This window comes from Punica granatum, chromosome 4 (genome assembly GCF_007655135.1).
Source record: "Punica granatum isolate Tunisia-2019 chromosome 4, ASM765513v2, whole genome shotgun sequence".
Lineage (NCBI taxonomy): Eukaryota > Viridiplantae > Streptophyta > Magnoliopsida > Myrtales > Lythraceae > Punica > Punica granatum.
The window spans coordinates 4,585,662-4,601,931 of record NC_045130.1 but is presented as its reverse complement, the minus strand read 5'-3'; the positions used below and the strand labels follow the sequence as shown (position 1 = coordinate 4,601,931).

The window sequence follows — 16,270 nt, the reverse complement described above, 5'->3', positions numbered from 1 at the left end:
CGAGTTGTTCACCGTGATTTATGTTTCAGATCTTTTCGTCGTCATGATTCTACTGATTCATTGATTCCATTATACAGAGACAGAAATCACAGATGAGAAGCTGACAACTCTGAGTCCTGTTTTCTTTCTGTTCGACAAAACATCGGCTGTTTGCTAAAAACTCTCACAGGAACTATTTAAACTCACAAAAGAATGTGAATGTATGTATCCCTATCTTCCCATATTTCTGTCTTCAGAACCCCGGAAGACTCTTTCGCAAACTCGGACATAACAGGACAAACGAAAACAATCTCACATCAAATGTTGAAGTGGCCCGTCACTAGGAAGAGAACCAAGCTTGAGATCAGTAATGCCGAGAATGAGACTGGAGATCGATGGACGGAGTTGGGCAAGAAGGGGTAAGTGTCTGGTGGGGGGAGCATGCACTCATCACCGTTGAAGTACACCTTGCGGGGAAACGCCCACCCTTGCTTGAAGCTAAAAGTGTTCTTGTCCTTCCTCATAAGTATCTCGGATTGGACGTTCCCGAACGGGCCTGCCTCCATCATCAGGTCATTGTAGTATTTCATCCCGTAGAACATTCCCGTGTCATCTGCCATACACATGAAGTGAAGGTCATACCAGATCAGATAACGATCCAATTTCCAACAGAAATAGAACTCTTATTTCCGGCAAAGTACTCACTTATGGACTCGTAGGGGACGAGGGGCTTGTAATCGAAGCTGAAGACCTGAGTCACGTTGTTGAGGTTCGGGTGCTGGACCACGAGGCTCCAGAGTGTGTAGTTCATTCGGTAGTTGAAGTTCGTGATGGCAATCTTAACCCGCCAGTAGTCTTTGTAGTTGAGCTTCACATGCCAGTGCACCCGCACTGGGCACATGTGGTGCGTGCACTGCAGCAGCGGTGCGTTGTCCTTCCGAGGCGTGTTTACCCCTGTTATGCTCAGGATTTTCGAGTCTTTCCTGAATCATATTTATATTTCCAGAAGGTTAGATCATGTCTTGAAAATGGTGAAATTTATCTTCTTCTGGGCTTACCTGACACAGCTATGCTTGTTTTGGCATCCGCAGGCACAGGAAGGGCAAGGAGTGATTGTCTCATTGTAGAAGGACGAGAAGGAAACGCAGCAACTCGGGTTCTTCCTCGCTAGGAACTGTGAATACGTGCACGTCACATTCCATGTCACTGCACGAATCAAAGTACAGTGGGATCAAGAACGGTAGCCCGGCAGTTCAAAATCATGAAATTGCAGCTATATAGGGAAAGACATAGCAGAGCATTCTTACTGAGAGCCTGGGTCTTGCGGCGGCGGTCAGGGGTCAGGAAAGTGGTGGAGGGCACAACCTTGGCAGGTCCGCAAGTGTAGCCTGGTCCCGGACCGAGGAGAGTGAAGTTCTTGGGCAGCTTGACTGTCTTGTTGGAGGTGCCACCCTGCCCGACACTGACCTGGAAGGCCGAGACAGCAGCAGACGGGTCCTGGCCCCAGGCGGCAACAACCCCACCCTTGCAGCAGTTGGTGTACTGCTGGTTGTAGGGCACCCCAGGGAGGAGGTCCACAACCGTGGGTGTCTTCTTGCAACAATGGGGTACGTTGCCCTTGAACTTGGAGCAGTCCCCTTGCTCTGTGGTCTGGGCACCCACCATTGACCATATCACCTCCTTCTTTGCCCATGACCAGCTCAGGGTCCACCCCGGGCTCATTATGTGCCGGTACATCTGGAAGTTGTTCATTGTCACGGTCGCCTGCAGCAAGGAAAAAGATTCGAGACATCAGTTTTGAGATCTTATTCAAGAATGGCCACGCTAATAATCAATCGAATGAGTGCAGGTCCCAAGTAACCCTACGCCACCTGAGGTAAAGCAACAGTACTTACCACATAGCCGTCGGGGGTCCAAGACATGATGTCCCATTTGATCGTAACGTTCCCATTTGGATCCAAAGGATCATATGCGGCTGCAAATGATCAAGGAACAGAAAGAAAATCAAGAAACTGCAGAAAGAAACCGAACAAGATGACATCTCGCCAAAGTCTCGAGATCCGAAGCTGCAAAATTACCGGCAGAGGAGCAGAGCACCGAGATGAATGCAAGAACAACCAAAGTTTTCATTTTTTCCCCACACCCGAATCGTTAATCTCGTCCCAGCGCCACGTTAAGCTCTCATATATACCACCTTTATGATCCGGGTTCGCGGGATATTTGACTTGAAGGTGTGTGAGAAGTCTAATAATAGCACTGTCAGGTTCTTGATTTTGTGAAATAAAAGCACTGAAAGATTGAACTTGAATGCCGTCTGCAGTGGTGAATAGTTTCGGGAAGTCGGGAGATGTCTCACCAACTGGTGGTTGGTTATTCATACTTATACTCACTCTGTCTCTCTCTCTCTCAGTCCCCATGTGATTGCTTAGATTTCCATGTCTTGAAGCAACGGATACGGTGAGAAAGGGCGGGAGAGACAGAGATCTGAGAAGAACGTCCCAACGATTCTCGCTGGATTGGAGGGTGACAGGTAGCTCTTGAATTATTGAAATTACCACAGTGCCCCTTCATCTTTGGAAAGTAAACTTCTTTGACGGGTGTGGCTTGGGGACAAAAAAAAGAAAAAGAAAAACCTTCTTTGATGGGTAGGTCACCCTTTTGTTGTATAATATAGGGAAGGGATGGAGGTAAATATTTTCCCGAATACTTGGATCGAAGCTACATGGAGGCAGTCGCTCGTTAAACACTGTAAGATTCTATGTTTCATTTTCCCAGTATGGAGATTCAGTTCGCATCAATGATGGCTCATCATGTCACCACATTGTATCTGCACATTTTGAGAATAATTACCGTACGTGTTATTGTTGGATATACATGTGTGTGTGTGTGTGTGTGGGTGGTTCCGTAAATAATGATAGCAGGGGCATTTTGGTCATTGCAGGAAAACTTGGTAGTTTCCGAAGTGACTGTGTATTGCCAACTTCTCGATGTTTCTTCTTCTTGCAAATAATCTTCATGCTTGGGTTTATTCAGTCATGAGAGAAAAAAAAGGCGTCAATGTGGGGATGAGTTGAGAACAAGTAAACTGTGTAGGGACAAGACAGGAGAACTAGAAACGGGATGACCCATGCCATGTTCCTCCCCAGCTTTTCCGACGACGATCGAATTAGACGCCCCAACTTTCACATATGATTCGAGACGTCAACTCTTCGTAAGCTGACCTCTGCAATAATCGTGATTTGACGAAAAAATGATAGCCTTTTACACCTATTTTCTGCAGTTCGTGAAGATATCAAATTACGATGAGTAATCGGTAATCTCGATTATTTTTCCGGGGTTTTGGACATGGTAGGTCGGATTTGAGAAGCGGGCCAAGGTCATTAGTGCTCGGGCAGGGTTAATTGGAGGTTCGAATCATGGGAGAAAGCCCAAGGATTGGAAGATGGCACATTCAAGAAGCCCAACATGAAAAATTTAATGAAGATTCATTATGGAGGCATGTGTATGGACGTCCATCTCATGTCCCCAAGCGGAGAAGATTAGTTTTGGCAGCCGAGATACTCATGGAGAAGCAGGCGATATTCTCATGATATTCTCTTGTTATCTTTAATTTTAGTAAGTCGAATAAGTCGGATATTTCTCCGATTTTATTTGATATTTTATTTTTAGACAATTTAGATAGCCTTAAGGGTCAATTTCTTATGACGATGTTATATTGATATCTCATAATTATAATCGGATGTAAGCGCCTATATATAGGCTTAAGATTTGTAAGGGTTTCCGACTAATATATCAATAGTACCTTTTACTTATCTTTTTTTTTTTCGCACTTTATTTTTACCTACCTTTTATTTTCTTTGCACTTTTACCTTACTTTTATTTATCACACTTCCTTTACGCACTTTCAATTCATATATAACCTATTCCCGTGAATCGAAACCACTTCGGTTCTTTGAGCTTCCGTGCATCAAGGCGAAGATTTATCTCCCTTCGGTGACAGTGGCTGAAGAGACTCAAGTGAACCTTCTCCAATTGCAACTCAGCCTTTGAGTTTTATTTGACGGAGGCTCATGGGCCACTTGTTTATTTTCTAACTCAAATTCGTGTTCGTGCGTGGATATTGGTGAAAAACTCTAAATGGCTAAATCTCTGAGCCGCGAAATCATCTGAGGCACGCTTTAATTTCGAAAATTTTAAAACTATTTATTTGCCGTTCAATCTCGCAGACTTTCGAGGCCGTGACACAAGCTTTATATCGGTGGGGTTGGCTAATGACACGTCAATTTCTTGAATCCTCTTTATGGCACGCTAGCAATCATCCCACGAGTGGGCAATTGGGTGTTGGACATTTTTTGACGTGACAAACAGCCGTGGACCAATAATGATCGATGGCCATATTTGCTCGAGTTCATTATGCAGTTTCCTTTTGGGCCTAATTTATGGAAGAATCTTCCCTTGGAACATTTCTCACATCAATTGCACGCAGAAGGCTTGGCCTGCCTTGTTGGCAAGCTTCATTAAATGGTCTCGAACCATTTATCCTAGTTGAGCCGGTCGTCGGATCGTTATCGTACTTAGCGAAGGACTACTTTAACTACAGAAAAAAGAATAACGACCTGTAAAGCACACCCATCATTTATTTGATTCTTGAATATTACAAGTAATTTGCCTTGTCGTAAACGGCAATAACTGTCATGAATTTGGACGAAATGAATGATCATATCCATATATCAGTAGCCGACATTTGATTCGCTGTTCGTGTGGAATTTGTTTAATACTATGAAAACATATACGTCGGACTATACAAAACAACAGGCCACTCCCCTGGTTTGTGCTCGGATTGTTACGAGATACCGAAGAAGATAAAGCAGCAGGATTTGTCATCCTAATATGGGGCGTTGGGTTAAGCCGGACGTAAGAAATTAGCTTGACTTGACCACTCGTTTCCCGAACTCCTCCGAACCGATGGGTAAGTGACGAATACTTATTTATATGTCCTGCTGAAAAGCTGCAGGTATATCCTCCAATGGCAGCAATGGGCTTCGTGACAAGTATGTGCATATTTCAGCTCACGAGGAATGCTATCATGAACCCCGATGTCAGGTAAAACTATACACGAAACCTTTATTTCGAGAAGTCCAAAGATATATCATTGTCGTGAATTTGATGGGCAGCCTGTGGGTTAACTGCATAGTATATGTTTTCTTCGACTTGGAAAAATTGCAGGATTAACAAGGCTCACCGGGCCACGGCGGTGCTCGATAACGAGGAAGAAGGGAAGAAGTACGCCGAGCACGGGCTCCGCAAGTTCCTCCGCACACGTCCACCTGAGATCATGCCCGCCATCAATCACTTCTTCTCCAAAGATGAATAAGCAATCTATCCATGTCCATCTGAAAATGGAGGCAGGCGACGTGTTGGACCTTCGTTCGCATATTTTGATCCTAGAAGGGGCTATGTATTTTGTAATGTGCTATATATCATCCTTCTTGATTACAACATTGTTCTTACTTTAAAATATACCAAAATAAATTAAAAAGAACTCGCCGTTGCCGGGGATCGAACCCGGGTCACCCGCGTGACAGGCGGGAATACTCACCACTATACTACAACGACTTCGATGCTATGCATCCATTTACAATTGGTAACATCGCAGAGCATGGCCAGGACTCGACATCCAAGGCCATCATGCTCGGGTTTTTCTTATCGTGCCTATGCACATTGGTTAAACAATACGAGTTCCAAATCAAAAATCAAAATGGACAATCGGAGGACGGTATTTGTACGAGGAATGCTTCATACACACGGACATGTCCAAAGAGGGAACCGTAGACATAGGAGAACGGTCATTTCTCAACTTTGACTTGCCGTAGTTATTTTTCGGTCGCCAATATTCACTTATACATAGAGTACAAAAATTGCAAGAAATAAAGTAACGCGTATACTCGATTTCCTATCCCAATTCACAATCAAAATTTATCCCGTGAAGAATATCAGTACCACCTTCCACTCTTTTTCCGGAGAAAATATAAGAGAACCGCCACAAACTCATCCACTCTGCACTCCCTCCACTACATATCCTAATAAAAAACGCCAGAGAAACCAATAATTTATTGCAGCAGGAAAGAAATACAAAACTCGACGCAGCCTTAATTTAGGCTGGATGCGTTACATTAACAACAGAACAAAGTGCGGATCACGAATCTGAGGTGTTGTGTTCCATCTTTTGGCGCTTACCCTCGGGCTCCTCACTGTCATGGTGTCTGAGTGAACCATTCACTGCTTCAGCGCCCAGAAGAGAGACGTGCTTGCTTGTGATCTGACGGCCAGCCCGTAACTTCGGTCCCCAGTGCCTCTCTGGATTTGGCAGGAACCGCGCCACCTTCTTGGCCTGGGCCTTGCTCAAGGATGCCACTGCACGGGCAAAATTAGCCTGTAAAAAGAAAGGTCTTGTAAGCATCTTTCATAGGCTTATTGCATGCCTCCTAGCTGCTGCTGCTGAGAGAGAAAAAAAAAAAAAAAAACTTACTTGAAGAACCAAGGAAAAAACTTACTTGAAGAGTCGGTCCCTTAGAGAGTATCACACTTCCCGGTTGTTCAGGAGGTTGAGCTTTGACAGGATGATTCTTTACCTGTAATATGAAGAACAAAGGCTCTCTAGATCCTCAATATGAGAAGGGAAAGATTGTCTCTTTGGCACCCATAATTCAAATAAATATAAACTTTCTTGATTACTGTAGCCAATACGTAAATGATTACTCATCCTTCATATACACATCAAAATTACTTTTTGCTTAGTGTCAATTTAGAGAAAAATGATGAGGCCAAAAAACATTCCTTACCCAGCATCGCATGATATCCCAAATAACATCCATGGGAGCATCTGTCTTCAGGCCCAGGGGATTTACATGGGTCCCAGAAATTCGATAACCCGCATTTAGGACAGCTGACCGGAATATAACTGCTGAGGGTGAGGTGCACTTGAGGGTGGCACAGAGGTTGTGCAAACTCAGAAACAGAGGAACATCGGGAAGTTCCTAAAAATCAGCCAAATTAAATAAGAAGAGGCATAAAATATTAACCAAAGATTACACATGCATTTACATATGTAATGGGAGAAAAAAAAATTCAGGAGCAAGTAGGGTCATTTTGCTTTACTTGGAGAGGGATAAGTGCTAGATTACATTTTCTCAATACAAGTGTCGTACGATGAAAGCATGAAAAAACGCTGGGAAAAAAATTAAAGAGGAATATAACACTTTATTTTATCCCCCAGAAATAGAAAACTATAGACAGATCAAGCACAGTCAAGGAGTCTCTCCAAAATGCTACTATATGAATGGTGGGGCATTAATGATGCCACAACGGTAATATTTTTAAGTTATGAATCTCCCTGAACGAAGAAAGAACATAATGAGGGGAGAAAGAATAGCAGTACCTCTGAAATTGTGGTCAATACAGCAGATATACGATCATAAGCTGGATAACGATCCTTCATGGACTTCACACCCACAAGTATAGAATTGACCCATTCTTCATCGTGGATAGGAGCTGACCATATTGGGCCACCCATGTTGTATTTCTTCCCACAGTCAGTGCACTCTTGTGGAACGACAGGACCAAACCCGGGAAGATATCTCGTGCTTGTGTTCTAAGTTGTAAAAAAAGGGAACACCTGAGCAGCTTGTCAAATATCACTTTCTTTGCTTATAGACAAACAGGCACAAACCTTGGTTACAGTCCTCCCAATGGGCTGAAGATGGAAAGAATCACAACCAGTGCACTGATAAACGTAGGAGAGCTTAAGGGGGGTATTCTTCATTGCACTCGCAGACCTACATCAACTGAGAAATTCATGATCTGATACAACAGAGCTATTAAAAAAAAGGCGGAGAAAATGAAAAACATCGATTCGAATTCAAATAAACAGAGGAGCAACATACGAGTAAATGCGAACAAAAACTCGAATGTAGAAGTCCATCTGCACGGATAGCACAGGAACTATGTATCGCTTGTAGCGATTCGCATGGCTCTGCACAGATATAAGAAGAGAATAATTTGACAAAAAGACTTTCCTTGGCAACTAGAGAACAAAAGGAAATGGCATTTTTGATATCTTCTCCCCCTCCCCAACACCACCGCGCGCGCCCACCCCCCCAAAAAAAAAAAAAAAATTCCCCCGTTTAATCAGAAAAACGCTTTACATTTACTGCCAGTTATCATCTCATTTCCACAAAAATTTCCTTCTTACATACTACATAAGAGATGAAGGGAAAATTTGGCGATGAAGTACCTCAATAGAGGCCAGGAGGATCCTCAAAGCCATTTCATGACAATACTTTCCTCTCAAAGGATATGAGCCATATCTAGCAATAACGGAAACAGGCATTCATGTATAGCTACACAAAGACACCCATAGTTGAACAATTATTTCAAGGCAATGAGAGAAAAAAACTTTGAAACTTACTTGGAATAACAAACTTCACCGTTACCCCCACAGAGGACCGCCATGTCAGTTGCTGTGCACATCAGCAAGCCTCCATCAACGACTGATTGGACGGCAGAATCCAAAAAAACCGAAGGCGAACCGTATGGATCAAGATCAACCTAAACCAAATAGCAAAGAAAGGGGAAAAGAAGAGGAGCTATCAACTACTACATTTTTTAAAAGTTTCAAGATTCCACTTCAATTGGTCTAGGAATATCATATATTAAGTTAGCTTTGCCTGTTAAACAAAAAGACCAAAAGATAAGCCTTCATCGCTTAGTGAAGCTTGTCAAGACAGCTTGAGATAAACTGAAACAACTTGGGTGACATACCACGTCAAACTCTTTTGGGTGGGTGAGCATATATACACGAGCATCAGCGAGATGAGATTCCACCTTAGAACATGCTACGGAACCATTGAACTTTATGTTTCTCAGGCAAGCTTCAACAGAAGCTGCACAATAAAAGATTAAGGCAGGTAAATCTCGATTCGTTTCCACTGGCAAGATAAACATCTACAACAGAGAGTAGGAAGAAATTTTCTGCTGAATCCAATAGATATAGCCGACAAATATGTTCTAGATTGAGGACAACCTTTATCATTGTCGAGTGCCACAACTTGGCCTATTCCTTCTACTTCACGGGCATATCTGAGGGCTCTAAGTCCTGACGCCGATAGAGCCTTCACTTGCAATACAAAGACCGTGATACATCAACTCCAAGATCGCACTGAATTGATCTCACTGTTAAATAAACTAACTGATGAAAGACAATAACCTCGAGAACTCTTGGTGCCTTCAGTTCCGGAAGCCCATTTCTCTGCACACTCTTGGTTGAGTCCTCAATGGTGCTGCACGGCTCTTCTTGAGAGGTCTCACATGGCGCCTGACAGTCTCCATTTGGTTTTTCAACTTCAGCTGGAGGTTCTGAAGATTCTTGGGCGACGCATTCCACAGCATCATTCTCGCCTGTCCTCTGTGTTGATTTCGTCTTCCTAGACAGGTATGCCTCGTGCTCCTCCTTTCTCTTCGATATAAACGTTCTCAAGACAGCAATGGAGATGTCTCTGTTGTTGACCTGGAAAACAGAACACACGAGATCACCTCGGCACTGATACACGGAAAAAGCCAGAATCCATGCTGAAATGTAGAGAAACAGCCTCCACTTTCACTAAATCAAATGACATTAAGAAAGTGAAAGTTCGCTCAAAATTGAGACCCGAAAAAAGCGAACTTTCGGCTTGAAGCACCATAACTGCCCCTTTCACTCGAGATTCACGACGAACTTCCGCTGGATGTTCGTACAATTAACAAAAGCTCAGCTTGACCCTCACAGCATCAACAGTAAACCCTCCAACTACTCAATGAAAAGGTCCCCAAATGAGCTGTTTCAGCACAGGGCGGTGGAAGAAAAGGTGAGATTTTTTGGGACCTGGGCCTTGTTGAAGAACACTTCGTTCTTCGCGTGCATGAGGATCTCGGCCTCCCCTTCCTTGATGATCTTGAAGTCATTGAGCTCGGCAGCCCCCGACGACATTGTCCCGTTCAACACAGCCGGGCCGTCGGTCACCTCCTGCGCTGACTGTTTCACCCCCTTCCGCTGCAACTGCCGGAGAGAAGAGACGGAGAGGAGCAGAGGGTTTGAGAGGTAGGGACGGTTATGGGGCTTCAGAGCTTGGGAGAGGAGCATCCACAAACCGAAACGATGGGGGTTTTATATGAGAGACAAGCTTGAAATTTGGGTAATTGGCCGTTCCCAAAAACCCTACCAATGTGGGCCCGTGGGGTTAGTGGGGGCAAAATTTTCAGAACGTGTCGGATTTTTCGTCAAGAAAAACGTGCCGGGTCTCGGGTTTCTCGAGCTTGAATTGAAACCGAAGGGAATGAAGACCCGAAATTTTCAATTGAAACAGAGGCCCATATGAAGCCCAAAATTTTAAAAAGAAAAACAAAATGCAAAAAATGGCCCATGCAGGTCTCGAACCTGCGACCTTCGCGTTATTAGCACGACGCTCTAACCAACTGAGCTAATAGGCCTTTGATTGCTTGGGGATCGTTTTATTACTTCCATAATCAGAGCAAATTGTCTTGCTCATGGCCAATCTCGAACCTTGTCTTCATAGATGGAGTCGCTCTAAATCTTGATATCAAGACGTCCTGGTTGTAGAGGGGGCCTTTTTATAAGTTTCGATGGATGTCAAAATGGCTCGTACTATACGTAATATTTACGAAGCCTCTCAGTCCATGCTCCTAATTGGACGGTTGGTTCGTGTTATCGTTCAGGCGGAGTATTCTATACGTAGTTTGGAACTCTAGGGGACTGGGTCTTTTAGTTTTATGCCGGTTTTACTGCTGGTGGCAAATGATATGGTAAATTATTAGTTATTGGAAGACACGAGAAATGTCAGTTACTTTTGGAGGGTAGATAGGGTTTGTCAGGCTCTTTGGTGGTTTCCCAACCTATGGAGAAAGATAGGATTCCGCCTTGATTTTCGCTCTCCATTGCGATCGGTCGGTCCACTCAAAAATCACTAGAGCAGACAATTTCGTTTCTTGCTAATTAAGGTCTGTCCGACATGCGATGTCGATCGAACAACGATATAAATCGTACTATGCGTATCAGGAATTACAATTTATAACAATACTCTTGCCCGTATAAGATAAGAATTGATTTCAATCGATTAATGGTCGAGACTATCCTGAGTAAGAACAGATAAGAGCTGTACTAGTGCTCCTCGAGCCATTTCCAGAAACACTCCACCGACACTTCGACCGCACCAGTTAATATTAACGGGGAGTAGTAAACAGTTTGTAGGGTCGTTATTATGTGATTGACTAGATGGAAAGGTAAAAAGCATAAAGAAACCGGATATACTCGAGCTCGACCGAGGCAGGGGCGCATGACATGGATAGACATGTATTGTCAATTTAATCATCTGAGGCGTGAAGGGCAGCTTGGGGCTTTATTATAACCAAAAGGGGCCGATCAGATTTAGGTTTGTCAAATAAATTTCGTGACTCTCTTCTTTCTTCAGCTGCCTGGAATTGCTTTTTTTCATTTTTATCCAATGGTGGGTTAATTCTCCTTCTTCTTCCCCTTGATGAGAACAAAATAAACACGTATAATTCATACAACAACATCGATGCTGCAAGCGACACCGGATATTTGCTCGACTGCAGCTCGTACATTTTTTTTCCAGAACTACCTCTTTTATTTGGATTAGATATGGAATTTTCTTCGGGAAGGGTCTCTTCCAATGTACTATTGGTGCCATCAGCAATGGCATAGTTGGATCCCTCAAACGGGTGGCTGAACTCCAGGTTTCGTGACTCACCCAACAATCTCTTGTAATTCCCCATTCTCTCAGCCGCATCCACCAGGGACCGATAACAAACTCATTCCATACAATCAATACAGAAAATTAATATTATCACATCATCTTGATCCTGTAGAATGTACTAATCGCCCCGTGCAGAAACACGTAATGCCTGCATCGACCGTCATTTGGTTCCCCTCTGCATCTGCTCCGACTTAAGACCGAGACAAAAAATAAAAATAAAAATGGCATTCTAGGAAGTTCTCCTCGTTCCCTTTGTCCTGTCATGTGCTGCAGTTTGTAGTTACCTTCTCTGTGAGTATTTGGTGGCAGGAAACAGGGCAATCCCTTTAGCAACATTCACTGCTTAGCTGGTTTCTTGTTCACTTGTTTTTCCATGAACGACATTATGAGCCTTCAATGAGCTTCCCCTCCCTCAGTATAAATAGCCCATCTTATTGTCAGGCAAATTTAAAACATAGGGATAAAGAACATTTCCTCCCACTAGGAACTTGTTTTTCCATCCTTGTGCAGTCCCATTAAGGAGAGGATTACGATGCATTGGTTCCTCATTGTTCTTCTGTTCCTGAGTTCTGCAGTGTTCGGCGCTTCCGAAGGCACAGGCCATGGGAACAAGAAGCTCCCATCTGCTGTAGTAGTTGGGACTGTTTATTGTGACACCTGCTTCCAGCAGGGATTCTCCAAGGCCAGCCGCTTCCTTTCAGGTTTCATATACTTACACCGAGATATTCTTTTCTTTCTGAGTTTTTTTTTGGTTCTTCTTTTGATTTTAACCGAAACGGGACTTTGAAATCTAAGTATAGGACCATTTTTAATGTTGTGAAATCCTTCATCCAGGTGCATCAGTTGCGGTGGAATGCAAAGCCGGGCCCTCTGGCCAGGTTTTCCGTCAAGAAGTGAAAACGAACAAGCAGGGAGAGTTCAGGGTCAAGTTGCCGTTCTCAGTCGCAAAACATGTGAGGAAGATCAAAAGCTGCTCGGTGGAGCTCATCAGTAGCAATGAGCCATACTGTTCCGTGGCATCAGCAGCATCTTCTGATTCGCTCCGACTGCAGTCTCGAAGGCAAGGGACCCACATTTTCTCCGCTGGGTTCTTCACATTTAAGCCATTGAACCAGCCAAACATGTGCAATGAAAAGCCTAGTCTGGAAGAAGTCAATTCCAATAAAGCAGTGGTTCCTCCAAATTTTGATCCAACTTTCCCTCCTCCACTCCAAGACCCTCCAACGCCATCCACAGGCTTCCTCCCTCCCCTACCTTTCCTTCCGAACCTTCCGCCTCTACCACAACTGCCCCCTCTGCCTTCCCTCCCAGGCCTTCCGAATATCCCACCGAAAACAGAAAAAACCACCAGAGATGATAACCTTAATGCCAAGTTGAAGTCGGATTCGTCAGTAGCTGACCAGAAGCTGACCTATCCGGAATTCTTCTTCCCGCCAAACCCTTTTAGGCCGCCTTCAGTATTCCCACCCAACCCGCTCCAACCGCCATCACTTCTCCCTCCTAGCCCACTTCAACCAGCACCTCTTCTACCCCCTAACCCACTCCAGCCTCCACCAGCGCCACTGATTCCCCTGCCTCCGATTCCGGGATTGACTCCACCTCCCCCAACACCGGGCCTGCCATTCCCTTTCCCTCAGCCCCCTTTCCCGCCATCAACTTCCTTCCCCGGAGTGCCGCCGGCTTCTTCCTCCTCCTCCTCTTCTTCTTCTCCAGCTGAAACTTCCTCCCCTTGATTCAGTAATATTATGGGACAGTAACTATATGACCATCCATGTTAATCTCCCCAGCAAGTTCATGTTCAGAAATTTGAGCGTTTTCAGGAGGCCGCTTTTCTGTAACTTTCAGGTAGAATGGACATTGTCATGTTCTAGGAATGTTTTTGGAGTTTTGTCATTTGCGATGGGACTCCTTGTTAATAATATATCGGTAGGAGGATGAATAATTGTAGGGAATAAATCCAAAGTTTCCATTCATATTTGCCTGCACTATGATTCTTCCATCACATGGATGCATTGGAATGCACCTTTATTACTGACAAAATTAGATCAGAAATATACAAATTGGAGATTATCTGAAACTTGATGGAGTTAACTCGTGTACATCTTCGAATGCCGCTACGTGGCTGCGTGGAATAACTTTCATGAAGGTATTCGGTCCGAGGTAATCAAAGGGATTAGTTTGATATGCAATCCCTGGATGTTCTGACATATATATCCATTAGAAAAGACGTAGAAGGGAGAGGGAGGATCTCTTTCTGCTTGGGAATTGAGCGATACCAATATGAAACGGATATTGCATCATGCTGCTATGAGACATCGTTTTCTTTTAAGTAGATAGAGATTGGGAGTTTAGGCTGTTTCTGGATTCCATTAACCTTCTAATTCCAACATCTCGCTTACATCCTTCAATCATGAGATAGAATGAATGCGATCTTTGTTCTTTCAATGTAATACCTAGCCTCTGAAAATGGATCCGAGTAGGAATTTGCCTTTTGACACTAAGACTTGCTCGCTCAATGTCCTCAAGCATTGAAGCTTTGTATGCATGGTTCAACCCCTATTCACGAGCCTCGGTTGATTCTGAGAGAACCAGTAGGTAGGCCTTGGTGACTGACTGCTTGTTCTGTTTCGTGTTACGGGACAAAGTCTTCCAGTAGAAATTTCCTTGAAACTCCAAAATCTGTCTGAGAATCGCCAGAAGCTCCTTTTTCCGATACACAAATTGCAGGAAGAGCGCACAATTCCTATGCCAATATTTGGCGATCGAGACTTGGGACGGGATGGTATACATATCCAGAAGTTCCAGTATAGATGGACAATCACCAATCAGTTAAAAGCTCGGGATCTGCTAAAACTGCCTTAAAGGAACATAAACAATAGAAATAGCCCACTGACCACAAATTTATTCATACTCGAAAACTGACAGAACATTAAAGGTGGATAGCCCATGACTGAGGAATGACAATCTTGCTGGACGGCAGAGGTCTTCCCCTTGACACAAACATATTTCTTAACTAGATGTTTTCTTAACTCATTCATGCTGTAAATCAAATGGAACGCGAAAGGCAGAAGGTCTGGCTGGACTGCAAGACTCTTCCCCTCGACCCACTAGATTTTTCAATACTACTATCACTATGAAATTACTCAAATTTGTTAAGTCTTCCTACTGCTCCAGAAAAGACAGTACTCTTGTTCAAGCATAAAGTTCCACCAGTGCAGTTGAAAAAACTCGGAAGACCCGAGCAGCAGGGACCCAAAGCACACCAGAAGAGGAAGCCACTGCCTAAGGCAATTCTGAGAAAGTGGAGCTCTTCCTCCTGATGGAGCCTGAATTTCTGCAGTACGTAAATAACGAAATTCGCTCATTTCCATATACCGTGTTTGCAGAGGGATTATCATATGAGAACTCGTTTTTCCTCGATCAACTCAAGTTTTAACCTATCCAAATCTTAAGACATGAAAAGTTCAATGGGATGCAGACAGTTCTGGTGAGAGATTAATTACTACCTGGAGGTGGCTCTTGACCTGCTCACAGGTCAGGCCATCCACCTTTATTGTCTCCAAAATATGCTTCGGAGTCGCCTATGCCAAATAAAAAGAAGAACATGAAAGTAATTAGCTGTAAAATTCTAGGTCCATCGAAACCGGATGCTCATCATGCTAACTGAACACTGGATGAAAGCATCTCTGTGCAGCCAAAAGCTAGTACGGAAACCATTTTCCACATGGTCGTGGAGATGTGTTTTCCTAGTTCTCCATTTACTGTCATTGAAAACTATACATATATAGGGGAAGGAAAGTTATTGATTTCCATGGACCTTCGGACCCTCCAAGTAGATCCACGGCTTCCAAGAACAGCTTACGGAGCTTAAGGGACCAATACCTCCTGTGCTTCTTCGGGGCCCGGTGGGTCGGTGGCCTGTGGCAGCGGTAGTTCTGTTGGGGGCAGGGCCTTGTTGCCCCTCTGAAGAAACCCACAGGACCCATCCAACACAAAATGAGTCCTCGGCACGGGGTTTGAGCTGGGATCTGCGCGCCCTGAGTGCATAAGGGGTGAGGCCCAGGCCCATTCCCAAGTAAACCAACGCGAGCATTTTCTGTCAGAGGAGGCATGCGCGAGCACCCCGTGACTCGTTCAGGATTTGGGATCTGGTAATTACAACGACGAAATGAAAACCGGAAAAAGGAAGGTTTAATTCAAACGAATAAGAGAAGGAGAAATGCCAGCTTATGTTATATAGGTTTTAGGATTTCCTGGACATCCATAGGAACAGCGTCTATTTCCGCAGCTTTGGCGATCTCATCTTCCAACAATCCAACTTTCTGATTCCTGCATGAGTAAGAAGTGGCCATAGTTATCGACTCTGGGGTCCGAACAAGGAATTTTCGATAAAACCGGAATTCCGAAGAATATTAAAATAAATTACACATAACTTTTGTCAATACTAGTAGTTTGTTTTTTAA

The 16,270-nt window shown here is 44.0% G+C and overlaps 4 protein-coding genes, 1 long non-coding RNA gene and 2 other non-coding genes across 7 annotated transcripts; 3 read left to right on the top strand and 4 right to left on the bottom strand.

The window, feature by feature from the left end:
* Positions 1 to 38: 38 nt before the first annotated feature.
* On the bottom strand, positions 39 to 2,312 carry LOC116204637 (COBRA-like protein 4). The gene is made up of 6 exons (XM_031536811.1): positions 2,058 to 2,312; positions 1,875 to 1,954; positions 1,287 to 1,743; positions 1,038 to 1,185; positions 685 to 962; positions 39 to 592 (listed from the first exon to the last, which is right to left on the bottom strand). Exons 1-6 carry the CDS (start codon positions 2,107 to 2,109, stop codon positions 297 to 299), a joined length of 1,311 nt encoding a protein of 436 aa, XP_031392671.1. The 5' UTR covers positions 2,110 to 2,312; the 3' UTR covers positions 39 to 296.
* A 185-nt stretch (positions 2,313 to 2,497) lies between these two features.
* On the top strand, positions 2,498 to 3,791 carry LOC116204638. Its single transcript, XR_004156385.1, has 2 exons — positions 2,498 to 2,727; positions 2,921 to 3,791. It is a non-coding gene; the product is annotated as an uncharacterized LOC116204638 (long non-coding RNA).
* A 1,001-nt stretch (positions 3,792 to 4,792) lies between these two features.
* Positions 4,793 to 5,583, top strand: LOC116204939. Its single transcript, XM_031537323.1, has 3 exons — positions 4,793 to 4,893; positions 4,994 to 5,082; positions 5,206 to 5,583. The coding sequence occupies exons 1-3, from the start codon at positions 4,870 to 4,872 to the stop codon at positions 5,351 to 5,353; spliced, it is 261 nt and encodes an 86-aa protein (XP_031393183.1). The 5' UTR covers positions 4,793 to 4,869; the 3' UTR covers positions 5,354 to 5,583.
* TRNAD-GUC lies at positions 5,524 to 5,595 on the bottom strand. Its single transcript has one exon. It is a non-coding gene; the product is annotated as a tRNA-Asp (tRNA).
* A 294-nt stretch (positions 5,596 to 5,889) lies between these two features.
* On the bottom strand, positions 5,890 to 10,216 carry LOC116204937 (probable tRNA (guanine(26)-N(2))-dimethyltransferase 2). The gene is made up of 12 exons (XM_031537321.1): positions 9,899 to 10,216; positions 9,245 to 9,544; positions 9,062 to 9,149; positions 8,800 to 8,921; positions 8,447 to 8,586; positions 8,273 to 8,345; positions 7,923 to 8,011; positions 7,709 to 7,814; positions 7,418 to 7,630; positions 6,822 to 7,016; positions 6,534 to 6,611; positions 5,890 to 6,412 (listed from the first exon to the last, which is right to left on the bottom strand). Exons 1-12 carry the CDS (start codon positions 10,154 to 10,156, stop codon positions 6,176 to 6,178), a joined length of 1,899 nt encoding a protein of 632 aa, XP_031393181.1. The 5' UTR covers positions 10,157 to 10,216; the 3' UTR covers positions 5,890 to 6,175.
* A 213-nt stretch (positions 10,217 to 10,429) lies between these two features.
* TRNAI-AAU lies at positions 10,430 to 10,503 on the bottom strand. Its single transcript has one exon. It is a non-coding gene; the product is annotated as a tRNA-Ile (tRNA).
* Positions 10,504 to 12,192: 1,689 nt separating this feature from the next.
* On the top strand, positions 12,193 to 13,784 carry LOC116204938 (vegetative cell wall protein gp1). Its single transcript, XM_031537322.1, has 2 exons — positions 12,193 to 12,508; positions 12,642 to 13,784. The coding sequence occupies exons 1-2, from the start codon at positions 12,340 to 12,342 to the stop codon at positions 13,538 to 13,540; spliced, it is 1,068 nt and encodes a 355-aa protein (XP_031393182.1). The 5' UTR covers positions 12,193 to 12,339; the 3' UTR covers positions 13,541 to 13,784.
* Positions 13,785 to 16,270: the final 2,486 nt, after the last annotated feature.